General features: G+C 35.2%; 1 protein-coding gene across 2 annotated transcripts; it reads left to right on the top strand.

Annotated features, from left to right (window-relative positions):
* Positions 1-880: 880 nt before the first annotated feature.
* LOC125655021 (conserved oligomeric Golgi complex subunit 5-like) lies at positions 881-26,981 on the top strand. Of its 2 annotated transcripts, XM_056145087.1 has the most exons (22): positions 881-1,162; positions 1,333-1,472; positions 6,406-6,518; positions 6,656-6,725; positions 6,846-6,966; positions 9,399-9,529; positions 10,339-10,504; positions 11,719-11,831; positions 13,092-13,169; positions 13,348-13,435; positions 15,561-15,756; positions 16,204-16,359; positions 16,661-16,760; positions 18,048-18,158; positions 19,636-19,698; positions 20,105-20,119; positions 21,664-21,767; positions 22,046-22,174; positions 23,537-23,722; positions 24,453-24,579; positions 24,956-25,035; positions 26,784-26,981. In XM_056145087.1, exons 1-22 carry the CDS (start codon positions 1,126-1,128, stop codon positions 26,896-26,898), a joined length of 2,439 nt encoding a protein of 812 aa, XP_056001062.1. In that variant the 5' UTR covers positions 881-1,125; the 3' UTR covers positions 26,899-26,981. The 2 variants fall into 2 exon arrangements, with proteins under 2 accessions (XP_056001062.1, XP_048741093.2); XM_048885136.2 differs by lacking the exon at positions 20,105-20,119.

Below are 26,981 nucleotides of genomic sequence, written 5' to 3'. Positions count from 1 at the left end.
AATATGTTATTTCCCCACCGATCACCTTCATAAGTCATTATGAAGTCAGTTCTACATTCTATGAGCTCTGGTGAGATATTAATACATACCGTACCACTGGATCTAAAAGAAATCCGTTTTACCACCGTCCCATTCCAATTTGATATCCTTTACTCTCATGCGCTTTAAATCAGAGACGGGATACTTTTAACTTTGATAAAGTTGAATTTTCCATTATATTCACAAGCATAGTAAATTATCATCCCTTGCGAATTATGATATACTGGCTGACACCCCCCCCCCCCCTTACATTGCATGGTAGGATGAATCCGCCCCCTTCTTTACATGTATGGTGTTGAAGTTTGGAATAGAGAACATCTGTTATGGATTTTTTGGACCCCTTTTTATTTTCGTTTGATAGTCAAGAATTTTAGACGACCGCGAGTTATCCTCTGCTACCCCCCCCCCCCTTCAGAAAAAAAACCCCACGCCATCTGTCTGTCTGATGCTCTTAAGATTCTTATGTGCAACAAAAATGGAAGTTCAGTAAAATTTCTGGCAACTTTATTGCATATTGTATTGAAAAAAAGAATAATTTTGATTTATAGTCAATATTAGCCCTAAAATAATATATGTCTCTGATATGAAGCCTACTAAAAATACCGTGTAATTTCATTCCAAATGTACCTAGCCAAATTTGTCATGTAATTGGATATGTAAGATATTTTATATCTATTAGAAAATATTTTATTAAGATTAATTTTTCGAATTTGAATATGGCGTATTATACGCCAACAATTATTCCGGAAATATATTATCTATTGGTGACGTTTCACCCAAGTAAGTATAATCTCGCGAGAATACCGCTTGTTTTCATCTGCCCGTGTAGCACATTCGAAAAAAGGCCGAAACGACCAGAAATCTCCTTGATCACTCGTTTTGAGTGATCAAGGAGTGGCGGGGGCGAGGACCAGACTAGTAGTCGTTGGTGATTTTTCACAATTAAAATCAGTCTAGCGTAGCTTAGCAATATAGAATTCAATGTGATGGCTTTTGAATTACAAATGGAACGTTTTATTAGTTTTTACAACAAACATCCGAAACTGTCGAAACTAAATTCATAAACCGGAAGTGAAACTTGTCAACATGGAGGACCATGTCATTGAACAACTAGCAAGCGATGGTAAATGTTGTTATTTTCAGTATTCTATATCTGAATGAACTTCCTTGCAGTGCTTGCACATTCGACTGCCTCAGTTGTACTCAGAGAGTAAAGTTTCCATGCATGTTTACCTTGATTTGGTGATTAAAGCAACATTTTCTGTTAATTTTTCACCCACTATATTTTTATAGAAGAGTTCAGGAAGTTTTTAGACGAATCTTTCGATGTCAAAGCTCATGCAAATCAAGCTATTCAAGGGAAAGCAATATCGGAACAGCTGTCAAAGCTAGCAGAGGGCATATCTCTACTAGACAAAGAAATTCATTCCCAAGTATGTACAATTTATCAGGTTGAGAACACTTCCCTTATAGCGAGATATTCTCGTTAAAACGCGATTATCCCTCTCTAGCGAGAGTAAATATATCCTGTACAACCGAGAAAAACACCCGTGGAGTACATCTCTTCGTGTTTCATGTGAAAAGAAGAGAAAGTGCTAAAATGTCTGATACTTCTGCAAATATATTAATCAAAACAAAAACACTCACGATGTGTATTGGATTTCAGACTGCTTCCCTCTTACGCAGCAACTTTGATATGAAAATTCTTGACTGTTGTCAATTTCATAGAATCAATTCGCATCATGTTGAATGTGTGTCGCACTTATTCAGCGTCACACGGGATTTGCCATTATTAAAAATCAATAAAGACGTCAAAACACCTGTTTATGGCAATGTTTATTTCTCGCTAAAGAGGGATAGTCGCATTTTAGCGAGAATATCTCGCTAAAGGGGAAGTGTTCCCAACCTGTTTATGCCAGTTCAAGTAAGATCACAACAAGTATTGTAATATGACTGTGACTGCAATGAAAATATAAATAGTTTATCCACCCTAGGCTTGAAGTTATTACAAACAATCAGCTCTTGAATTAGAGGCTCAGACCAGGTTCTGAATCTGTGACAATGTGACTTACTGTAGTTGTGCATTCTCGTTCACTAGAGTCTTGAGGTATGTGAACCTACCGCAGGGTGTGACTGATATAGAATCAATCCAGGATCACCTGATCACTCAATACATTAGGATTCCGTAGAAGAAACTTATATATCAACTCCACCTCAGTAAAGGAGCAGGCTTACAAATCCCTAGTAAGGCCGTCCTTTGAGTATGCCTGCTCAACTAGGTTAAGGGCTTCCATAGTAAAATGCACAATAATCATGGGGTGAAATTACGCCTCAAATTCACAGGTATCATTACACTTGTTACGGTTAAACACCGAAACGATACTACCCATATGTTGACTATGACTTAGCAACCGTAAATTCCCCTCATGGTAATTTTTGGGGTGACGTGAATTGAATATCACGTAACACTTTATTTTTGGAAATCAGCAAGAGACCCTATTTGTGGGCAAAAGTTCAGGTTCATGCAGGTAACCAGCTGAATTTTTATTGATATACTCAGAAAAAAAATTTAAATCCTTAACATGAAAAGTGTTGGGAGCAAATGCATACTCAAACTAACCATGCTGTAATTTAACAACATATCAACAGTCATCAGCGAATTACTGGGGTTGTCCACGTTCTTATATATATCATACCGTTAATATACAAGACAGAAATTGCTCTCCGCACTTTTCAAACGCATAAATATATCTAGATTATATATCAGAAAAATTCATATTGTTTTTTATAGCAGATGAACCTGAACTTTGCCACTGTTTCTGTAGTATGAGATTATTTATGTACATGAGGGAATTTTTAAACGCATTAGTCATTCAGATTGGGAGCAATTTCAAGGTCACAATATGATATGAATATCACCTTCGTGCATGCTATATATTAAAAATGGAGAATGATTTGATATCATAAAGGAATAATATATACATGTATACTCATTTGACAAGAAATGTTTTCATGTATACAGCTTATCACTTGTTAACAGTAGTAAATATCGACAAAATATTATGACACTTTCCCTGCAATACAACTATCAGAATATGTACGCTGTGACGTACTTTTACATTGTGACGTCATATGGTGCGAAGTGCACAGAGGTACATTTATAACAGCACAGTGATGTTTCTCGGATAGCCTTAACTGAGCTGCGTGCTCAGTAAGGACCCGGGCTTACAAATCCTTATTATGACTGTCCTTAGAATATGCCTGCTCAATGTGGGACCTGTACTTTACTAAAGAAATAAACAAAATTGAAATGGTTCAGAGACGGGCTGCTAGGTATATCATAGGCAAACACAGCAACACCTCTAGTGTCAGTGACATGATACATCACTGACAAACACAGCAACACCTCTAGTGTCAGTGACATGATACATCACTGACAAACACAGCAACACTTCTAGTGTCAGTGACATGATACATCACTGACAAACACAGCAACACCTCTAGTGTCAGTGACATGATACATCACCGACAAACACAGCAACACCTCTAGTGTCAGTGACATGATACATCACTGACAAACACAGTGACACCTCTAGTGTCAGTGACATGATACATCACTGACAAACACAGCGACACCTCTAGTGTCAGTGACATGATACATCACTAACAAACACAGCAACACCTCTAGTGTCAGTGACATGATACATCACTGACAAACACAGCAACACCTCTAGTGTCAGTGACATGATACATCACAAACACAGCAACACCTCTAGTGTCAGTGACATGATACATCACTGACAAACACAGCAACACCTCTAGTGTCAGTGACATGATACATCACAAACACAGCAACACCTCTAGTGTCAGTGACATGATACATCACTGACAAACACAGCAACACCTCTAGTGTCAGTGACATGATACATCACTGACAAACACAGCAACACCTCTAGTGTCAGTGACATGATACACCACAAACACAGCAACACCTCTAGTGTCAGTGACATGATACATCACTGACAAACACAGCAACACCTCTAGTGTCAGTGACATGATACACCACAAACACAGTGACACCTCTAGTGTCAGTGACCAGGGGTCGAAATTAACTTTTTCTACCACAGGCTAATTTTAGCCTGTGGGTAAAAAATCCACAGGCTAAAATGAAAACCTACAAACTAAAATGAAAATAATGAAGCAGTGCTCTTTTTATATATATATATATTTTTCAATCAATGATTTCCCCCATCATTACTGAGCCTAGTGGGTCAACAGGCAGCGTTTGGACAAGACACTAAGTTACGTAAGTCATATGGTGCAATGTCTAGGTCTCTTGATTATCGCACCTCTAACAGTCTAATCCACGACTTGTTTACCGCATGTCTAGATCCAGTCTTCCAATTTCATGCCACATCAGGGTTGTCACTAGTGATTTTTTAAAGCGAATACAGGACTCATGGTTTTATAAGCAGCACGATCATGAGTCCTATGACTTTTTTGATAATCATCGACGCGGTGAGAAATGCACATCACTACAACCCGACCTCAATATGACAATAAATTTAGATATGACATTCTCATGATTCTGATAAAAATAACTACCGGAAGACTTGGTAAAACATAGATTCCGATATTTTTTGTAGATAAATGAATAACAAAAACATCATACTTGGAATTATTCAATTTAATCACCCCTATAGGTGAACAGGACTCGTGGCACATGTCGATATGCGATGTCTGATCTCTAAAGCATTTGTTTGACTCCGAGTTTCTTAAAAAATCATAAAAGAAAAATCCGGATAAAAACGGTTATTGAAATCGGTCGTTCATGTAAGCGTTTGTATGATTCAGAGTGCAAGTTTGAGAGAAGCGAATAGCGCATCACCGTATACGATACGATCATAGTTTGTAAATCACCACTCGCTAAGATTTTTGAGTGTCCATTATTTTTACTCGCTATTTTTCAATTGTACTCGCATTTTGCGAGTATTTCTCGCTAATTTCGAGCCCTGGTGACATGATACATCACTGACAAACACAGCAACACCTCTAGTGTCAGTGACATGATACACCACAAACACAGCAACACCTCTAGTGTCAGTGACATGATACATCACTGACAAACACAGCAACACCTCTAGTGTCAGTGACATGATACATCACTGACAAACACAGCAACACCTCTAGTGGCAGTGACATGATACATCACAAACACAGCAACACCTCTAGTGTCAGTGACATGATACATCACTGACAAACACAGCGACACCTCTAGTGGCAGTGACATGATACATCACAAACACAGCAACACCTCTAGTGTCAGTGACATGATACATCACTGACAAACACAGCGACACCTCTAGTGTCAGTGACATGATACATCACTGACAAACACAGCAACACCTCTAGTGTCAGTGACATGATACATCACTAGCAAACACAGCAACACCTCTAGTGTCAGTGACATGATACATCACTGACAAACACAGCAACACCTCTAGTGGCAGTGACATGATACAACACAAACACAGCAACACCTCTAGTGTCAGTGACATGATACATCACTGACAAACACAGCAACACCTCTAGTGTCAGTGACATGATACATCACTGACAAACACAGCAACACCTCTAGTGTCAGTGACATGATACATCACTGACAAACACAGCAACATCTCTAGTGTCAGTGACATGATACACCACTGACAAACACAGCAACACCTCTAGTGTCAGTGACATGATACATCACTGACAAACACAGCAACACCTCTAGTGTCAGTGACATGATACATCACTGACAAACACAGCAACACCTCTAGTGTCAGTGACATGATACATCACTGACAAACACAGCAACACCTCTAGTGTCAGTGACATGATACATCACTGACAAACACAGCAACACCTCTAGTGTCAGTGACATGACACATCACAAACACAGGAACACCTCTGGTGTCGTTTAATTTTGTTAGGAAATAATTTTTACCATGCAGGTTTCTTAAAAACAGATGCACATGACAAACTAGTGCATTTAAAGATGTGTCGTCTAGTGTTGTGTACTTGACTAGTGTTGTGTACTTTGTCGTCTAGTGTTGTGTACTTTGTCATCTAGTATTGTGTACTTTGTCGTCTAGTGTTGTGTACTTTGTCGTCTAATGTTGTGTACTTTGTCGTCTAGTTAGTGTTGTGTACTTTGTCGTCTAGTGTTGTGTACTTTGTTGAACCAGTGGGTCACTGCTCCAGAACGATCATGGTGATCCTGAAATGATTCTGATATTGTGAAGACCCAGGATTTAGTGTGTGAGAATGGCAAGTTGGTTAGGTTGTACAAGTCTTACTTTTCTTTTTGTAAATGTCCGATAGATTGTTGCACATCATGAGGATTTGTTATCGCAAGCTACTGGTGTGGAGACGCTGGAAGGAGTGCTTCAGATGATGCAATCTAGGATACAGTCACTTCTAGCAGGAATGGATCGGTAAGACCGTTCAAATTCTCAAATCAAGGTCAGGGTAGAAAAGTAATGTCGGTTAATTTTGTGGTATTTCAGAAAAAAAATTTCATGTACATTTTCTGGTGTAAAAAATAAATTGAAAACTTTCATTTTTTTTTCAGAATCCGCTCTAAAGTGTCTGAACCTTTCAATAAGATCTCATCAAGAACAACACAGTTAAGAAACCTGCAAGTATGTTGGCAGCAATGTTTTATAAGCATTGTAAAATTGTTAGATATTTGTTTTTATTGAACTGAGTGATTGATATATGTATTAATTGTGAAATACTTCTATGATGTTTTCACTTTTCAGGATACTTGTGACCTTCTTCGAAGAATCATAAGAATTATGTATCTCAGTAAGAGATTAAATAGCCAGCTTCAGGGAGGAGCAAGGGAAATAACCAAAGCTGCTCAAAGTCTCAATGAATTGGGTAAGAGATTTAAAATTAGGGATTTCTTATTCCCACTGAATCGAAGATTCGGGAGCAATAGTTTTTGGCCATCTTCGCAATCCAAGTGTCCATTTTGCTTACTCTCATAGTGAATCGGACACTTAGCTTGCGAAGATGAGTTTTGGCCTATCTGCCTGTCTGTGTCAAAAACCTTAATCTTGGTCATATCTTTTACTCCATAAGAGGTAGAGCTTTAATATTTGGTATGTGTATTTTTTGTAGCAAGACTTTTCCAATGACACCAAAATCTTTGACCTTGTGACCTTAACATTGACCTTAGATCTGGTTCCACTTTGTTGTAGTCCAGGGCATCAGTGTTTCACAATGTCACGGTCCACAGGCTGGTATCTGTCCAGATATAATGTATATAAAAAGTTAATGTCACGGTCCAAAGGCTGGTATCTGTCCAGATATAATGTATATAAAAAGTTAATGTCACGGTCCACAGGCTGGTATCTGTCCAGATATAATGTATATAAAAAGTCAATGTCACGGTCCACAGGCTGGCATCTGTATAGATATAATGTATATAAAAAGTCAATGTCACGGTCCACAGGCTGGCATCTGTACAGATATAATGTATATAAAAAGTCAATGTCACGGTCCAAAGGCTGGTATCTGTCCAGATATAATGTATATAAAAAGTCAATGTCACGGTCCACAGGCTGGTATCTGTCCAGATATAATGTATATAAAAAGTTAATGTCACGGTCCAAAGGCTGGTATCTGTCCAGATATAATGTATATAAAAAGTTAATGTCACGGTCCACAGGCTGGTATCTGTACAGATATAATATATATAAAAAGTCAATGTCACGGTCCAAAGGCTGGCATCTGTACAGATATAATGTATATAAAAAGTCAATGTCACGGTCCACAGGCTGGCATCTGTCCAGATATAATGTATATAAAAAGCCAATGTCATGGTCCACAGGCTGGCATCTGTACAGATATAATGTATATAAAAAGTCAATGTCACAGTCCAAAGGCTGGCATCTGTCCAGATATAATGTATATAAAAAGTCAATGTCACAGTCCAAAGGCTGGTATCTGTCCAGATATAATGTGTATAAAAAGTCAATGTCACGGTCCACAGGCTGGTATCTGTCCAGATATAATGTATATAAAAAGTTAATGTCACGGTCCAAAGGCTGGTATCTGTCCAGATATAATGTATATAAAAAGTTAATGTCACGGTCCACAGGCTGGTATCTGTACAGATATAATGTATATAAAAAGTCAATGTCACGGTCCAAAGGCTGGTATCTGTCCAGATATAATGTATATAAAAAGTCAATGTCACGGTCCAAAGGCTGGTATCTGTCCAGATATAATGTATATAAAAAGTTAAAGGCTGGCATCTGTACAGATATAATGTATATAAAAAGTCAATGTCACGGTCCAAAGGCTGGTATCTGTCCAGATATAATGTATATAAAAAGTCAATGTCACGGTCCAAAGGCTGGTATCTGTCCAGATATAATGTATATAAAAAGTCAATGTCACGGTCCAAAGGCTGGTATCTGTCCAGATATAATGTATTTAAAAAGTCAATGTCACGGTCCAAAGGCTGGTATCTGTACAGATATAATGTGTATAAAAAGTCAATGTCACGTTCCACAGGCTGGCATCTGTCCAGATATAATGTATATAAAAAGTCAATGTCACGGTCCAAAGGCTGGTATCTGTCCAGATATAATGTATATAAAAAGTCAATGTCACGGTCCACAGGCTGGCATCTGTACATATATTATGTATATAAAAAGTCAATGTCACGATTCAAAGGCTGGTATCTGTCCAGATATAATGTATATAAAAAGTTCATTTTTCTGCAGTTTTATTTTTGTGGAGGGATAAATCCATGGAATTATAACTGCAGGTCAAATGTTGTGATAGAGCTGTATACAGTGTTCATTTCTGTGTTAGTTAAGGAATGGCTTTGATAGCAAAGTATATCAATAGCAAAACAGTTTATGAAATGTACAGTCTGCACCAAGTTAGATGTATGTTATAACCCATTAGAATACTTGGATTTTAAATTAATCCCTGTAATTTGATTTATCACTCGATAACTAAAATTTTGATAATGCTTATAGGATGAATTTTATACAGACCTTTCCAGCATTAATGATGTCATAATGCTTTATGTAAGAAGTTATGCTATTGAAAAACAAAGTATGTTGCTCAGCCAATCAAATTGCATGTTACAGAAGAAATTAAATCATTATCAGATACATGTCATTCGTACCAGATCTCGCAAGTTAACTTGTTCTATAGAGCACTGGACTGGTTCAGTATATTGCATAGGCCCACTATCTAATTGAAATATCTTAATAATCAAACTAAAATAATTTCAAAAAATAATATGATTCATCAAACTGATCTATTTATAAATGCATGCTTTCTTTTAGACTATATTTGTGAGGGTGTGGACCTAAGTGGTATAGAGATTATAGAACAAGATCGACGCTTTATCAAACAGGCCAGGAAAGATGTGGAGTCACAAGCACACAAGATGTTGGAGCAAGGAATGGAAACACAGGTCAGTATTCCGGCCACATCAGAAGTTCTCACTCTTCACTCATGACTCACAGGTCAGTATTCTGGCTGCATCAGATGTTCTCACCCTGGACTCACAAATGTATCATTATATGTATATACTCTGGGCCCCTGGTCAGTAGTCAAGACACAGAATGTTGGTACAGGGAATGGAGGCACAGATCAGTTGTCACAGAATGTCCGTACAGGGAATGGAGGCACAGATCAGTTGTCTTGAGGAAAATTGATAGTGTTATACTAATGTTCTTGATATTGTTGGACAAATGTAAAGACATTATAACTAACAAAGAGTATAAGTAATGAACGCGTGATAACATGCCATGTAATAAGGCCAGCTGTTGAACATACAATGCATTAGTTTCAGAAGTTCAGATATAATAGCATTTATTATTGGAACACTTTTTACTAGAAAATATTCACCCCCATTTTTTCCTCATCTGCCCTTTATATCATGGGCAAATTAGAATTCATTCAATGCTTTAAAGTTGAAAAAATCACAATTTTTGGTGAATTTAAAAGAAGACAAAATTATTTTTTGATATATCATTGCTGAAATAGCATAAGGTGAAAATTTTCCTGTATACAGTAGATATTTGAATGACCAGGATCTGAACTGGTTCCCATCTATTTGAAATCTAGAACATTTGAATGACCAGTATCTGAACTGGTTCCCATCTATTTGAAATCTAGAACATTTGAATGACCAGGATTTGAACTGGTTCCCATCTATATGAAATTTAGAACATTTGAATGACCAGGATCTGAACTGGTTTCCATCTCTTTGAAATCTAGAACCCCACACAAGTAGCCACCTCACTTCAAGTCTTTCACAACCTGGGCAGTTTACACCACATTGTGGAGCGCGTCATACAGGAGTGTAAGGGGAATCTCAACAAGAATATGCGGAACTGTCTAGACACCCAGAGTTTGGCACAACAGCATGTGCCGCGCGGCAGAGGTAAGACAAAGTGGGGAACGATTATATTAAGTATGTTTTGTTCCTCAGCGGTCTGCACTTACCGGAGTCAAATAGAGTGATTGGAGAGTGTAATGTCACTCAGTGACCAGAAAGTTTAATGTCATTCATTGACCAGAGAGTTTAATGTCCCTCAGTGATCAGAGAATTTAATGTCCCTCAGTGACCAGAGAATTTAATGTCCCTCAGTTACCAGAGAGTTTAATGTCACTCAGTGACCAGAAAGTTTAATGTCACTCAGTGTGTGTCATTATTGTCGCTCAATTCTGAAGTAGATAAATAATTATAAAACTATTGATTAGAGAATTCTGTTGATTCTTTTTTATTTCATTCCAAACTTTACTTCCAAGTTTCTGTATGGCACCAGACAGCAAACACACAATAACATCTCTTGATATACACAGGGGATGCTTACTCCTCGTAGGCACCTGATCCCACCTCTGGTGTGTTCAGGGGTCCGTGTTTGTCCAATTCTGTATTTTGTATTCATTACAGGTGCTATGAGATTGATCACTGTTCGTTATCTTCACCTTTCATACATGTTCGTGACTTAAAGGGACTGATTCACGATTTTCCTCCAAATTTTGTATTTCACTTTAAGTAATCAAAATCTATAGTCTAATATGTTTTAGAAGGTTTCACAAAAAATTAAGGTTATTTATGACGGAAGCTCATTATAGAGAGTTTATTATTTGTTTTGAAAACAAAGATTGAGGTGTGTTATTGTTTACGAGTTTTCAAAATAAATGGATACTGATCCAAGTTTATTATATATATCACATCTCAAGTATGCTTTAGGTAAAATGTGTCATTTAAAAGTTAAAATTTGTAATTGTGCAAAATGAAGATCCTTTGAATTACAAAATTAATGTTTCACTGGTTTGTTTGTTTACATAAAAAGACTCGAGTCTTTGTTTACATAACACAGAATCAAAGCTGAAATATTGCTCTTATCCTTACATTCAGACGGTCCAAATTTTGGTTGTCAACATTAAATGAGCTATATTTTTAATTTTTAACATCACAAATGAAAAATATTTCTTTCGAAAAACGTGAACCAGTCCCTTTAAGTAGTTTAAAGGACTATAATTTTTGAAAATAAATGTCTTGTTATGTCAGAAGTTCAAAATGTTTGTAGGCAGATAATTAGAATTTGGTTTCCACGTCTAAATCAGTGTCTGTAATTAACTTTGCAGGGGGACCAGGTCGAGCGGCCATGCCTGTAACAGGAAACACTGCAGCCTTTCGAGCCTCACTCTGGACAAACATGGAAAAACTAATGGACAATATTTATGCTTCCTGTGCTCAGGTCAGTAAAGATCACAAATATGTTTATAAGAATAGTCTGTTAAGTGCTAGTTAAAAGAGGGACTGGTGGCTTAAGTACATTGTATTGTGGAATTGTAGGTAAAATATTTGAGATTTTATATCGCATATCAGGGTTTGACACTAAGGCACGTCCGACCGACCGAGTCTACTAAATGATAGGTCTGGTCGGGTAAAATGTCAGTTGACTAGTCCGACTAGTCGTGTTGAAAAAATAAACAAGAAACTTTACTTAGAGTTTGCGAGCAATTTTGAACCGCGTGATGACATAATCTCTATTTTTAGTTCTAATATATTAGTCGCTGTCGGAAGTGATGTTTTACGACATTTATTCGATGTTAATGTGTGTAAAGTTATGTTTCGGATAAACAGATATAAATTGTATTTATTTTCATTTGAAAAAACAGTTTATTTGAATTAAATATAAGAAAGACTAAGTGTCTATCAAATAAATATAAATTACGTCGTAAACAGCCATTTTTCGGTGCGGTAATGTCTCTATATCTAAATACGACGTCTCGTCCTCAAGGAAAGATGTGCCAAGAGAAAAAGAAAGGAAAAGGTTGGGAAGGAACAAAGCAGGGCTTGTGAAATAGAAATTCAAAAATAAAACAGTTGAGGTCATTTTATTTTAACAAATGGACAAAAGAATTTCTGTGCCGGGTAGAATTTAAAGAAACAGAAAATGCGTTTGAAAATAAAAGCATCAACTTGAATGACGAGATTTAAAGATTTTTTTTTGAGACGATTAAATACTTTTTATTTCAAACTTAACGTTTGTCATATGAATTAAGTATTTAAATATGGAGAAACCATCAAGGTTTTTCTTTCTGGAAAGTTGGTCAGGGCTAGTGGATGTAAGGTCAGGTCTAGTAAAAATCATTTGAAGTAGCCCGACTGGTCTAGTTCTCAAAAAGTAAATGTCAAACCCTGCATATACATGTATAGCCACATATAGGCAGGTGCCCTATAGTGATGAGCCTGTGTGTGCATACATTCACATGTCTATCCATCCAAGCAAACAGTTTTCTGGAGTTCTTTTGTGTGATATATGTACATGTATATCCATGCAGCTATTGAATTGAAGATTTATGCATGAAATTATATCAAATATTTTTGAAAGAATTAGACTTTTAAATAAACAAATTTCAGAGATTTGACAGTTTTCCGGACCTCGTTTTGACAATCCCTGCAGTATGACATCACAATGGTATCTAATTCTATTACTATTTCATGTCTATAGGTTCAGCATTTACAGAAAGTTTTAGTGAAGAAAAGGGACCCAGTAACACATGTCTGTTTTATTGAAGAATTGGCAAAGGTTTGTGAAAATGAATGTTTAGTCTATCCACAGTTCTTCATGTTATTCTGTATTTCTTTTGAAATCAGGAACAAATGTACTGTCGGAGTAAAAGTTACTGAAGGTTCAACCAGAACAAATGTACATGTACTGCTTAAGATGAACTGGATGTTCAACCACTCTTGATTTTTATCTGCAGCACAGGGAGGGCCGTGTGAATATTATGCAAGATTTCTGGGAAAGCATCACTCACATGCTGACGGACGAATTCAACAATGCATCAGAAGGTAACAAATCTCATTTCTGCTTTAAAATCAATGACATGGCACCTTTTCTTTTATCCAGTGCTCCAAGTCACATCTGCTATCAGGTCGCAAAATGGCGACCTAGAAATATTTCTGGTCGCCATTTTCAAATTTCTAGTCGCCATGTTCAAAATTTCTACTCGCTGTGGTAAAAGATTTTGTAAATCAAACAAAACGCATACATGGGTGTATATTTTTTTCTTGAAAGATATTCAAATCAAAAAAAAAACCTTGTAGGTCTTATTTTTAAACTGAATAGAAATGTACTGTGAAACATGCTGGATGCTAACAAGTCAAGTATTTACTCTGGCAAAAGTTGTATTGCATTGGGTCATCTTGTATATTTTATAGTACGCTTTTGGGGAGGAAAACCCAGCGTTCCAAACAAGGATTTGCTTTAAAGTCCTCAATAAGTGGGCCTTCACTGCTTATGTGAATAAGATCTTCTACTTTTGTTGGATATTTTGCTGAACAATCAGTACCAGTATCAATAAGAACACTACATCCCGAGTTTGTAAATGTCTGAAAATTAGCAGCAACAGTTGCCCCGCTCGACTTACTGCTAATAATGCAGTCACGTACAAGGCGTGTCTCTTACTGTTACCGTGAATAGTCACACTTCCACATTTGAAAGATATACACCAGGTCGTGGTGAAATCGGACAATGGGTGTCCAGAAATGGTGGACGTTGCTGGATGGGCCTCACAAAATTTGCAAAACATTTTGCAATCTCTGTATATCAACCACGAAAATTCCTTCAGCCATTAGGACTGGGGTTCTTCCTTTACTTTTGCATTTTTCTTTAGACACATGCAGCTACGTCATCTTTAAATGGAAAACTTTCTCCGTGTGATTTTTTAATTTCTTTGTTACATGTACAAGGCCGAGGCTTCTACTTTTTACTAAGTCCAAAGTGCTTTAACCCTCGTTTTACCGCCATCTTGATTGCTTTTAAACGCTGTTTTGACCGAGACTGAAACATATTTATTCAGACTTCCAATCTCGATTACAAAATTTTACTGGATGCCCAATTTTTTTCCACTTGCAAAAATGCGACTTAATTATAATCTCTAGTCGCAAAATGGATTTTCTGGTCGCAAATGCGACCGTTTTACTCGCTACTTGGAGCACTGTTATCACAAAATTATTTTGGAAAATTGACAAGTTTGCATGACATTTAATTTTATCTGTTTAATCCTGTTGGAATCTGCTCACATTAGGAAGTAAAGGTAAGTATTATGGCATATTAATCTGTAACATAGAGCACTGTAATGAAAAAATTGTGATCCACCTCAGTTCTAATATAGCACTGTAAATACAAAGTGTGTGATCCACCCCAGTTCTATTTCACCATGCTTGCACACTCTTTTCATTCGTCTTTCTTCTTTTAAACAATAAATGTATATTATAATATCTAATGAATATACTATCATGTTAACCCATCTACACAGAGGAAGTTCTCTTGCCAATACACAATCAGTGTACATTCTGGTTTTTGTATGTATCGAAAGGCTACTATATGTACAATATACATGTATATACCAGTACCTCTTTTTATATTCCAATTTACATGTAGAACAAGTAACACTAATCTCCAGGTCTTGGAAATGTTTTTTAAAATCCTCTTCATTTATATGTTCTTAATTATCTTTATTTGATGACTGAGTCAGAAGCTAACCAGAGGAACTCACAGATCGTCTTCTCGTGTTAACAAACTAGAAGTGCCAAAAAAAAAAAAAGACAGAAAGAAAGAATGAAACTTAAAAACAGTTCAATATTCTCACTAAAATCCAACTAGATATATTGTACATCCAAATTTAAGCCAATAACACTTTTTCTACTGAATTTTAGGGATTGATGAAAATTTCCAACTGGAATTAAAATTAAAATATTTGATCAAAATTGTTCATTTTATTTTCATTTTTCTGAATTTAAGATTTCTATTTTTATATTCATATACCCCATCATATCAAAATGAAGGTAGAAAATTCATTTACATTCTCAATAGAAGAAGTTTATTTGTAAGAAATACTGAAAGTTTAAATTGGTATCATTTTGATTTGACACAAATGACCATATGAAAACCTGGTTAATGTTTTACAAACAGCCTCTACCCATCTGAAGCAGGCCTTTGAGGGAGAATATCCAAAGTTGTTACGCCTGTATAACGATCTCTGGAAGCGACTACAGCAGTTCAGTATCACCACGGCAACGTCAGTGTCACAATCGGAGCCCTCGGGTGAGGAAGAAACGAATATGGAAGATGACATTTTCATTCCAGGAAGTAAACAGAGTCAGTACGAGTAAGTGGATAGAATTTATTTATAGAGGGAAATTTTGTTGATTTTCTCAATGAATATGTAATTTGCTAAATAGCTGTGCTAACAAATGAGCACAGGGAAGTATATGTAACAAAACTGCAGATGTTATTTGTGGAGTAGATATTGGTCACTGATGGCAATATAGAATACACATTTTTTTCATACTTTGCTTGCTAACTTTCAGCAACATTTGGATTCAAAAATCATATTTTTATTTCATTCTTTTGTTCCTTTGATGCATCAGGTTTACTGGAAGTTGCAACAATGTTCATGGGTTGGGAATATGTAACCCTCAAGATGCACGTTTACTTAAATATACTTTCATCTTCACTTATTAAAGTAAAGAGGTCTGAGACTTGGCTTGCGAATGCAAAGATATGGTTTAATATGCAACAGTAATTTTATTCAATGTTTAACTTAATTTTTCAGCTCAGAGAAAGCGCTGAGGAACACACTTACAAAGTTTGAGAACGCCTATCTGTCTAAGTCTCTGTCACGGCTGTTTGACCCCATTAACCTGGCCTTCAGCACGGTGAATCCGCCGACTACACAGGAAGTGGAAACCATCGTTAAAACTATATCCAGGTAATAATGATAACTTTATACCTTGTCTAAGTGAAAAAATTCGTGAACAAATGCTGTAAAATCGGAGATATTGTGTCATTCAAAATTTGGTTACTACCATAGATTAATGAATTAAAGGTGAATAAAAAGATGTCTTAAGGGATGTAGGTCTTGGAGTTGTCAAAGTTTTGTTTCTTCCTTTTAACAATGATCTCTAACTCTAGGACTTTGCACTGATAGGGGTAGGAAAAGTTTTTGCTTATTGTCATAGACTGCTACAGTGAAACCTGTCTAATCTGAAATGTTTGTTTTTGATTTTCAGTGAACTGAACGTAGCCAGTGTTGATGCCAAGCTCTGTATTACTGTGGCTAAAAATGTCGCCAAGACGATTCAACTGTTTGCAGTGAAAAGCGAACAGCTGGTTTGTAGAAATACTAAAATGTAACTACTTGTAATTTTATATGGATTCTCCATAAAAGAGGAATAACACATCATAATAGTAGGTAATATAAGTGGCAAAAATAAATATCAGAATTATTCCTTATACTTTAAAATCTTATCGGCTGTTAGCTCATTGGGTCATCACGTGAGGCAGCTGATCTGTAGATCGTGTGTTTGGTCTATCAGGGGGTCAATTTTTCTCCAGGTTACTTTCATCTGCAACTGCTTTTTTAACTAATTAAGACAACTTTTAACTTTTTAAATTCAAAATATTATAATTGTACATTTCATCTAAAACGGTGTTTTCTGGTATGCTATTCTTTCTGAAAACTAAGGTTTCGATGCTGATTTGAGACCTGAAGAACTGCTAATTTTCCTCATTCCACAGAAATTTTAACTTTGCATGAAAGTTTTAAAAAGTTTACTCAATAGTTTACAGGGCAAAGTACACATACAGTAGGTTTTAAATAAATCAACAATTAAATGTTTGAATAAATGTTAATTTTCCATTCATATTTAGATTTTTAAATAATCTTAATTTTCCATCTATAACTAAATGTTTAAACAAATCCTAATTTTCCATCATATTTTAATGTTTAAATGATCTTAATTTTCTATCCATATCTAAATGTTTAAACAATTTTCCATCATATTTAAATGTTTAAATGATCTTAATTTTCCATCCATAATTAAAAGTTTAAATAATCTTAATTTTCCATCCATAACTAAATGTTTAAAAAAATCTTAATTTTCCATCCATATTTGAATGTTTAGTAATCTTAATTTTCCATTCATTATTATATGTTTAAATAAATCTTAATTTTTCATCCATAACTAAATGTTTAAACAAATCTTAATTTTCCATCCATATTTAAATGTTTCAATAATCTTAATTTTCCATCCATAATTAGTTGTTTAAATAAATCTTAATTTTCCATCTATAACTAAATGTTTGAATAAATCTTACCTAACAAAGCTCTTTCCTCCTTAATGATGCCATGCTTCAGCATATTATTCTAAAATAATGTTAACATTTATGATTATCTGAGTGACAGCTCTTTTATTGGGTTGTACACAGTTGATAGTTTGTTATTTATGATTATCTGAGTGACAGCTCTTTTATTGGGTTGTACACAGTTGATAGTTTGTTATTTATGATTATCTGAGTGACAGCTCTTTTATTGGGTTGTACACAGTTGATAATTTGTTATTTATGATTATCTGAGTGACAGCTCTTTCAGTACTTTGATTGTTTGGTTGTACACAGCTGATAACAGACGGAGAGGCCAGCCAGGTCATTGGCCCGTCCACTCAGGGACAGCTGAGAAATGTGACCATGGTCAATATACTGTATCTACTTCATCAGTCCATCACCAAGGTAACTATAGTACTGTTACATCACAGCATTCCCCCCCCCCCTGCTGTATGGGAACGGTCCCAATACCCATTCAGTTGGGAAAAATAGCGTCAAAATAAAACAAATTGTGAATTTTCTTCCATGTCAACAAATGTCATTTGTTTTTTTAAGTTAATCACTGAAGAAATTATACTTTAAAAAATAAACAAGTATTCGTTGTTTACAATTTTACAAACAAACGTTTATTTTTTTACCTCTAGTTTCTATTTAAGAGGAAGTGAAAAAATTAGCTCCTTATTTAATTTCAAACTTACGCCAATCTAAGTACGACAAAATTCTGAACCTGAAAAAAAGCACTGGCAAATATCCATTCTTTAATACAACTATGATTGGCATCCTATCTATACAATGTAGAAATATATATGATTACCTGAAACATCCATTGTACATGTATCACCAGGAACTTCCACATCCTGTTATTCACATTTTGTTCATGATATCATTATTTACGTGTAATTTAAAGAGAATATCCATTCGCAAAAATATGTCTTCTCTCAAGTAAATTCTTGCACATAGAAGACCTGAGAAATAATGATTTGCAAAAGTTATGTCTCGTGAATAAATACATCATTGATGAGTCTCACAGAATAAAAGTAATCTACAGTTTACTGGTCCATACTCAGTGTCTGAGAATGGAACATCAGTCCATGGCAGGTTAACCCCTAGCCAAAGCTGGTACTCTTTTTACAGCTGGTACCCACAATATCTACATCTTGTACCCTTATACAGCTGAATGGTCTGATGTAAAATGTCTTAGAAATACATCCCATAAAATCAGGTGGCAAGTTACAGCAGCGTTTGAACCTGTGTCCCTTTGATTGTCAGCACATCCCTTTGGAACATTTACTCAGTCCTCTAACGTGCTTATATCAATGTACTGCAAAGCTTAACATTGTGATTTAGTTCAAAACTGAAAACAATAATATCTCAAAATATGCTGTTCATCACTTTGATTTTGTGACTGAAAATGACTTTGATTTCTTGACTGAAAATGACTTAGATTTCTTGACTGTAATTGACTTAGATTTCTTGACTGTAAATGAATTATATTTCTTGACTGTAAATGACTTTGATTTCGTGACTGTATATGACTTTGATTTTGTGACTGTAAATGACTGTGATTTGATGACTGTAAATGACTTTTCTTTCGTGATACTTTATTTCAGTGACCTTGCCTTGTTAAAGGAAGTCCTTGATCCTTTAGGTTTTTGAATTGAAATGTGTGATTTCATTTCCTTTTACACAATCCTCATTGACACAATTCCTTCCGGACTGATCCTCACTGTACTCTGATGCATGCACCACTACTCATCACAAATGTTAACAACCCAACAAGACCTGTAGCCTTATGACACCTATTGATCCTAAACAAGAAATGATTAAAAATACAAACACATGTACAGCTTAAAATCATCCATGGATTCTGTTGTTTTTTCAGTTAGTGGAAGGATTGCAGAATTTCCCCCCAGATGCAATAGAATGCATTCAGAAATCCCTGGAGGTAGTTTACTTACAGTTTTCTGTTTTTGTTGTTTGCCTGCTTGTCAGCTTGAAATGAGAGTTCCTTTTAGTTCTGACGTAATCTTGCTTTTTTTAGTGAATAAGTGGACAATATATATACATTGTGTAGATAACATATTCATATGTACATGTGTGAGGTTCATATTAGATATTGTTTATTTCATGTTGTATATTAGTATAATCCTTATATAGGGTTTTGTCTGTTATTAGCTGATACCGTATATTTAATATTTTTCAAGTTTTACGTTTTAATTTATATCTGGAAAGATACATTTAATACATGTATGTATAATGTTTCCTTTAATAGTTTAACTTTCCACATTTAGAGTCTAAATGTAATAGATATAAACAGATATATGATAAATACCATGCACGTTCTTTATTAGGGTAAACCTCCTCCGGTAAGCTTCATATATTTGCCTGAGCATCATATCTTTTTTTTCTTCAAAAAAGCAGAAGACAATTTTGTACTGGTACTTTCTGTTTTAAAATGAACAAGAAGATATAGTGAAAAAACTATAACATCTTTTAAGAAATCATTTATACAAATATTTACCATTTTGTCAATGCATAAATATCGCTTCCGTACCAACCCACCACTCTAAACTCTCATCTCGCACATATTTGTAGACTATTAAAATCATTTTGCATTTCCGACGTTTTAGCAAGCAAAAATAAAAGAACTTTCTTGATTTGATGCTTTGATAGTAAATTATGCATTTAAAAAGCTATTCTAACACATTTTAAACTCAGCAGGTTAAATTGATGTTGAAAATGTTCGCTCATTGTATTTCCAATATATGATTTATCATTGAAGTTTGTGGCTGTGTTCCATAAAAGAACTACGCACATTAACTCTGGATTCCTGCCTACATTTTTAACTCATGTATTTTAAAAAGATTTTCAATTTTGCTAATGAGATTTTTTAAAATGCAAAATAGAATTCATTAACTTTAGTACCAGTGTTAATCTGTTCCATGAAACCAGGCTTTAAAACATCATATACTCTAAAATGCGTATTGATATAAATTAATAACCGTTTAATTTGTCAAATTACTTTATATTATTGAGTAATTAAATGATTAATCTTCATTTTTCTTACTTTAACCTCATTCACAATTGATCAAAGAGTGAACATTTTTGCTGTGTATTGGTCTGCAAACATATGTTCCCCCTTTCCCCTGGTGAAACAATGAGAATTTTGGTATAAATTTGCTGAATGACAATTTATAATACCTGTAGAAATTTTTTGGGGGGGGGGGGGGAGATGTTCTAAAAAATATTTTCCGTTTTCCATTGATTTATGTGATTTTAACCAAAATTATAGAGTTATCTCTCTTTGTTTTGTCAAATAACACAACTTTTACGAAAATTCATATAAATATCCATATTGGCATAAAAACTCATTTAAAAATGATAATGTTTAAAAATTGACCAGAAGGTATGTGGTGATCGCAGTTCTTTATATACATTACATGAAAAATTCATGGGTTTCAAGGTAAACTTTCATTTTTTTTCATCAATCCTGTACACTTCACTGAATCTTGACATGACCATTAGGACTTCAACAATTCAGATTTCCAAAATCAGCGAACACAAAACATCGCTTTCCCAGCTTTAAGTTCTGAACCCAATGTCAAAGATTGATTGTCTATAAACTTGTTAAAGCACCATCATACAGCTGATGAAATGATGTACTAGCTACATGTACATGCAAAAAAAAAAAAATCACATTAAATGCAATTAAAAAAGAAATGGTGCCATATGACTACATGTAATAGCAAAAGTTTGACAAGTTTGCAGATGGCAAACAAAAACAGTTAAAGGTTTACAAAACTATTGAGCATGTAATAAAAATCTGTAATAAACATTTTTCTTGTTTGTGTAGACATTTTACTTGTGTTTATGGCTTGCAGTATTTATAATCATTGCTTTCCTTGTGTAGGGGGTGGTCATCTTGATGAGCAGTGCTATTTCTCCTCTGATGTCCTCAGTCCTTGATGCAGTAGAGGCCATCATTCTGACCATGCACCAAGAAGATTTCTCAAGGTGAAATTTTAATCAGTAGACACAAGATCTGTTGTTTCCTATGTTCTATTACTCTTTTAAAGTTGAGTTTTAAGATATCTAAAATTGATTGCAGAAACTGGAAGATTTTACAGCTTGCAGGGAAATGTTTTCATGTAATCAATTTCATTTTTGAAAAAAGACCAGGGATATTGCAATACATGTTCACTGTCCAAAGATTTCCCCGGACCACAAATCTTTCATGTTGGAAAAAAAGTTGGTTTTTTTTCAGACAAAACAAATGCCCTTTTTATTTACAGCTCGTCTGTACCAGACCCCAACAAGGAGTCCCAGTGCTCACTGTACATGAGGGAGCTACAGGAATTCGTGTCCAGGTGCCAGAGTGACTACCTGTCTAGATACGATTGTCAGGACTTTATATACGACAGGTAATTGTTACGTTTCTCCCTTCATTAGAGATTGTGATCGTTCGTTTACAAATATCAGTTGTCAGTGTGTGTTTTGTGGGATGTAATCAATAGCTGTATACAGTAAAACACGGTTATAGTGAATCTCCAGGACCAGTGAAACGGTTTACAGTAGAACACGGTTATAGTGAATCTCCAGGACCAGTGAAACAGGTTACAGTAAAACACGGTTATAGTGAATCTCCAGGACCAGTGAAACAGTTTACAGTAGAACAAGGTTATAGTGAATCTCCAGGACCAGTGAAACAGTTTACAGTAGAACACGGTTATAGTGAATCTCCAGGACCAGTTAAACAGTTTACAGTAGAACACGGTTATAGTCAATCTCCAGGACCAGTTAAACAGTTTACATTAAAATAAGGTTATAGGGAATGTTTAGTGAAAAGCAGTTTGTTATAACCATACTTCATCATACAGTAAAACACGGTTATAGTGAATCTCCAGGACCAGTTAAACAGTTTACAGTAGAACAAGGTTATAGTGAATCTCCAGGACCAGTGAAACAGTTTACAGTAGAACACGGTTATAGTGAATCTCCAGGACCAGTTAAACAGTTTACAGTAAAACACGGTTATAGTGAATCTCCAGGACCAGTGAAACAGTTTACAGTAAAACACGGTTATAGTGAATCTCCAGGACCAGTTAAACAGTTTACATTAAAATAAGGTTATAGGGAATGTTTAGTGAAAAGCAGTTTGTTATAACCATACTTCATCATACAGTAAAACATGGTTATAGTGAATCTCTAGGGCCAGTGAAAAACAGTTTGTTATGACCAAACTTTATTATACAGTAAAATACGGTTATAGTGAATCTCTAGGGCCAGTGAAAAACAGTTTGTTACAACCAAACTTTATTATACAGTAAAATACAGTTATAGTGAATATCCAGGGCCAGTGAAAAACAGTTTGTTACAACCATACTTCATCATACATTAATACATTACAATGAATCTCTAGGGCCAGTGAAAAACAGTTTGTTACAACCAAACTTTATTATACAGTAAAACATGGTTATAGTGAATCTCTAGGGCCAGTGAAAAACAGTTTGTTATGACCAAACTTCATTATATCCAATAAAATTTGTATCATTCTCCTCTCATAGTGGAAAAAATAAAATATCACTTCACAATGTTTGTAAGCATGCATTCATTATAAACATGTTCCATATAAACAGTTTTACTGTACTGTTAAATTTATGCTTTATGTTAATTTCACAAGATGTACTAGACTAAGATTCTATCCCATCTTATCAAACCATTTACATTTATTACTACTTAGGGTAAAGAATAAATCTGATTTAATTTGTTAATTATTTAAACAGCATAAATCCGATCGCTTGTCGATGTATTGCACTGTTTGTCAGACATGCCAGTCTGATACGGCCCCTCGGGGAGGGCGGAAAGATGAGGCTGGCAGCAGACTTTGCCCAGATGGAGTTAGCCATTTCTCCTTTCTGTAGGAAAGTGTCTGATCTTGGAAATCACTACAAACTTCTCAGGGCATTTAAGTAAGTTCATTGTAAATGTATTTCATTGGTAAGTTCATCGTAAATGTTTATCATAGGTAAGTTCATAGTAAATATATATCATAGTTAGGTTCATTGTAAATGTTATTGTAAATGTTTATCATAGGTAAGTTCATTGTGAATATATATCATAGCTAGGTTCATTGTAAATGTTATTGTAAATGTTTATCATTGGTAAGTTCATTGTAAATATATATCATAGGTAAGTTCATTGTAAATATATATCATAGGTAAGTTCATTGTGAATGTTTGATGTATCAATGCTGCAAACACAACATACTTATAGTTAATACTATATATTAGATAATTAATATCCTTGGTATACATGTACACACGTATTGGGTTTGTTATATAATGGTTTAATTATTACTTGCATAATGAAGAGAACCATGTACATATGTTTAAACCTGGCCTTTAAAAATTAGCTATGACAATTATTCTGGCCTTTGGAAACTTATTGTGAATTTTAAGCAGTTTTGTAGGTATATTGGATTGCAAAAATCATTTTTTGTAAAAGAAATTTTGTTGCATTTGATCATGTCTGACTGCACTAAGTCAATGAATCAACACAAAAATAAATTTACAGCATTTTGAATCAATTTCATAAAAATAAGTCTATGTCGAAATTCCCACATTTATGGTATCGACTGTAGACCATTTTAATACCCATCTCCTCCCGTTTTAATCCCTGTCTCCTCCCGTTTGTTTTCAGACCTATGTTGTTCCAGCAGGCTGAACACATCAGCAAGAGTCAAGCCATTGGTGACATCATTCCGTACAGTACCATTCTCCATTTCTTGTTCGGCCGGGCTCCGCTGGATATGAAATCTCCACATCAGGTGTGTTTAAAGTACATGCGGGCCATCATTAGATTTCAAATAGTGAAATTTTGTGTTGTATAAGGAGATTGGGATGTTAACCGAGGCTCCTACTTGTAGGAGTAGATAAAGTATCCAATGTTTTGCATGAGAGGTTACTGAGGGAAAAAAATGAAGCAGATTCATATTAATGTTATATTTCAAGCAATTTGCAATTCTTCTGTGCATATACAAAGTTGATCAGGAAAAACTACACAAGATCTATTTCACTTTTATAATAACAATTTATTTGTGCTATACACTGTCTGAGGGTTAAAGCACAGGAACGCTATTGTCTTTTAATAAGCAAGTGGTTTGAGATACCTTATTCAGAATTGATATTTTGTGACATTTTCAGTCGGCTGATTGGTCAATCAGCAGGTACTCACAGTGGTTAGAAGACCATCCGTCCGAGAAAGACAGACTCACTCTTATCAAGTAAGTTTTCCTTTAGGAAGTGAACAATCAGATTTTGTAAAGACTGTTCATGCGAAGAACATAAAGGGACAGGCCACTAAATTTAATCCACAAACTGGACGTTTGCTTGCCTTTTCAAGGAGGAATAACACATGGATGGGAAGTGAAGAATATGTACAAAATTATTGTGAAATCGAAAAGTTTGAAATTTACCTTTATTTAGTTTTAAAAAATGCAGTTTTAGTAGAAAGTAATATGGAAAAAAATTAAAACCCCTCATGCTAGACTCGAACCCACAATCTACAGTCTGAGATCAGCTACCCTGCTAGGCGATTGGATTTAAAAGGAATATGCAAGTATTGCTGATATTTATATTTTCATTCATGTTTCAAAAAGGAAGTCAGCCATTTTAATGGTGTAGTATTCCTCCTTAAACTGACTTCTTGCATGGAAGTCATCCATAGTGCCAGGGGGCTCCATTTAAGAAACATCAATTGATTAGTGACCATTGTCAGTGTGGCTGCAGAAATTTTCCTGTTAGATTTGGTAAATGCCGAACTGTCCAACATCATCCTCACAGAGGAAAGGAAACTCTTGAACAGCATCATTGGCGTGTGCCCCAATGTCTACTCATAGGCATGGTGGTACAGTGGCGTTTTCTTTGGCTGTCTTCAGCATTAGGAAACCCTCACTCATATCATTGATGTTATTAGATTTGACAGACAGTCTGTTTGATTTGAAGAAATCGCCTTGTGTGGAATTTTTAAAGTATCATTATATACTTATTCTGGTCATTTGCTACCTCAGTCATTCATGTTTTCACTTCCATTACTGATGTGGGTTTTTTAAAATGTTGTTTTGTGTTTCTAAACAGAAATGTTCCGTCTGGTATTTCTTTTCTCAATCCACATTAGTGGAGAAAGTCCAGCAAGTCTCTAAATCCTCTGTCAACAATTACAACATCATCTTCTATAAGAAATAAATAAAAAGCTCCTGGAATTGCCTTGGCTTGTTTTGATTTGTGTGATCGTTAGGAAGGAAAGTACCAATCTCATGGGATTCAACATGGTCAGTTGAGTTTCACCAATAGTCACGGATGGGTTCACCGCCTTACCCCCCCCTCCCCCCCCCCCCCGAAAGTTCTTTAGTTACGTGTATATCTTTTAAAAGTCTTTTGGATTATTATTACACTCTATTGCGTGCCTTTAAGGAGGTATGCTACACCAGAGAAATTTGATGTAGATGAAAAGTGGAGGATATGTACAACAATATTTTGAAGTTGAAAATTTTCAAATTTACTTTATTTTGTCAAAAAATACAGTTTTAGTAGAAGGTAATCTGAAAAAAATTTAAAACCCCTGCTGCACTCGAACCTGCGACCTACAGTTCAGCAGTCGGTATTCAAACCTACTGAGCTACTCGGCTAGGTATTTTAATGGAAAAGGAAAAGACAAATATTGCTGATATCGATTTTTTCATCCATGTTTTTAAAGGAAGTCAGCCATTATGACGATGTAGAGTACTACCTTAAACGGGAAAAAAAAAACCAACCTATTTCATACTTGTATTTGGAGAGTGTAATTTGTGATATAACGTCAATTTATTCTTGGAAACTTTTAAAATTATATTAATGACAAACATCACGATAAAGATAAGATCAATTAAAAAGACGTGCATCAATATTATTTCTATACTTGTTTCCAATGTGATTACATGAGAGAGATTATATAAATTTGGTTTGAGGAAAATGGTTTCATTTTTATTTGTAGGGGTGCTTTGGAAGGATACGTGAATCAAATGAAATCCAGGCAGGCAAAAGAGTTTGCCAAGATCTACCCAATCATGTTAGACTTATTACAGAAAGGACTGCAGACGTGTTCATGACATTAGTTTATTTTATCACATTTCACCGCGATATTTATTTTGTTATATAAATGTACATAAGTCATAATAAATAATGAATTGTT

This window comes from Ostrea edulis, chromosome 7 (genome assembly GCF_947568905.1).
Source record: "Ostrea edulis chromosome 7, xbOstEdul1.1, whole genome shotgun sequence".
NCBI classification, from domain to species: domain Eukaryota; kingdom Metazoa; phylum Mollusca; class Bivalvia; order Ostreida; family Ostreidae; genus Ostrea; species Ostrea edulis.
Note: the sequence above shows the minus strand (reverse complement) of the source record. Positions and strands in the feature narration are given on the sequence as shown.

What these genes read in the sequence shown, in the direction of transcription:
- LOC125655021 (XM_056145087.1), top strand. Translation starts at nt 1,126, where the DNA reads ATGGAGGACCATGTCATTGAACAACTAGCAAGCGATG. An exon ending in ATCGTTAAAACTATATCCAG is followed by an intron (nt 16,360 to 16,660) that starts GTAATAATGATA and finishes TTTGATTTTCAG; the next exon opens with TGAACTGAACGTAGCCAGTG. An exon ending in CACCAAGAAGATTTCTCAAG is followed by an intron (nt 21,768 to 22,045) that starts GTGAAATTTTAA and finishes TTTTATTTACAG; the next exon opens with CTCGTCTGTACCAGACCCCA.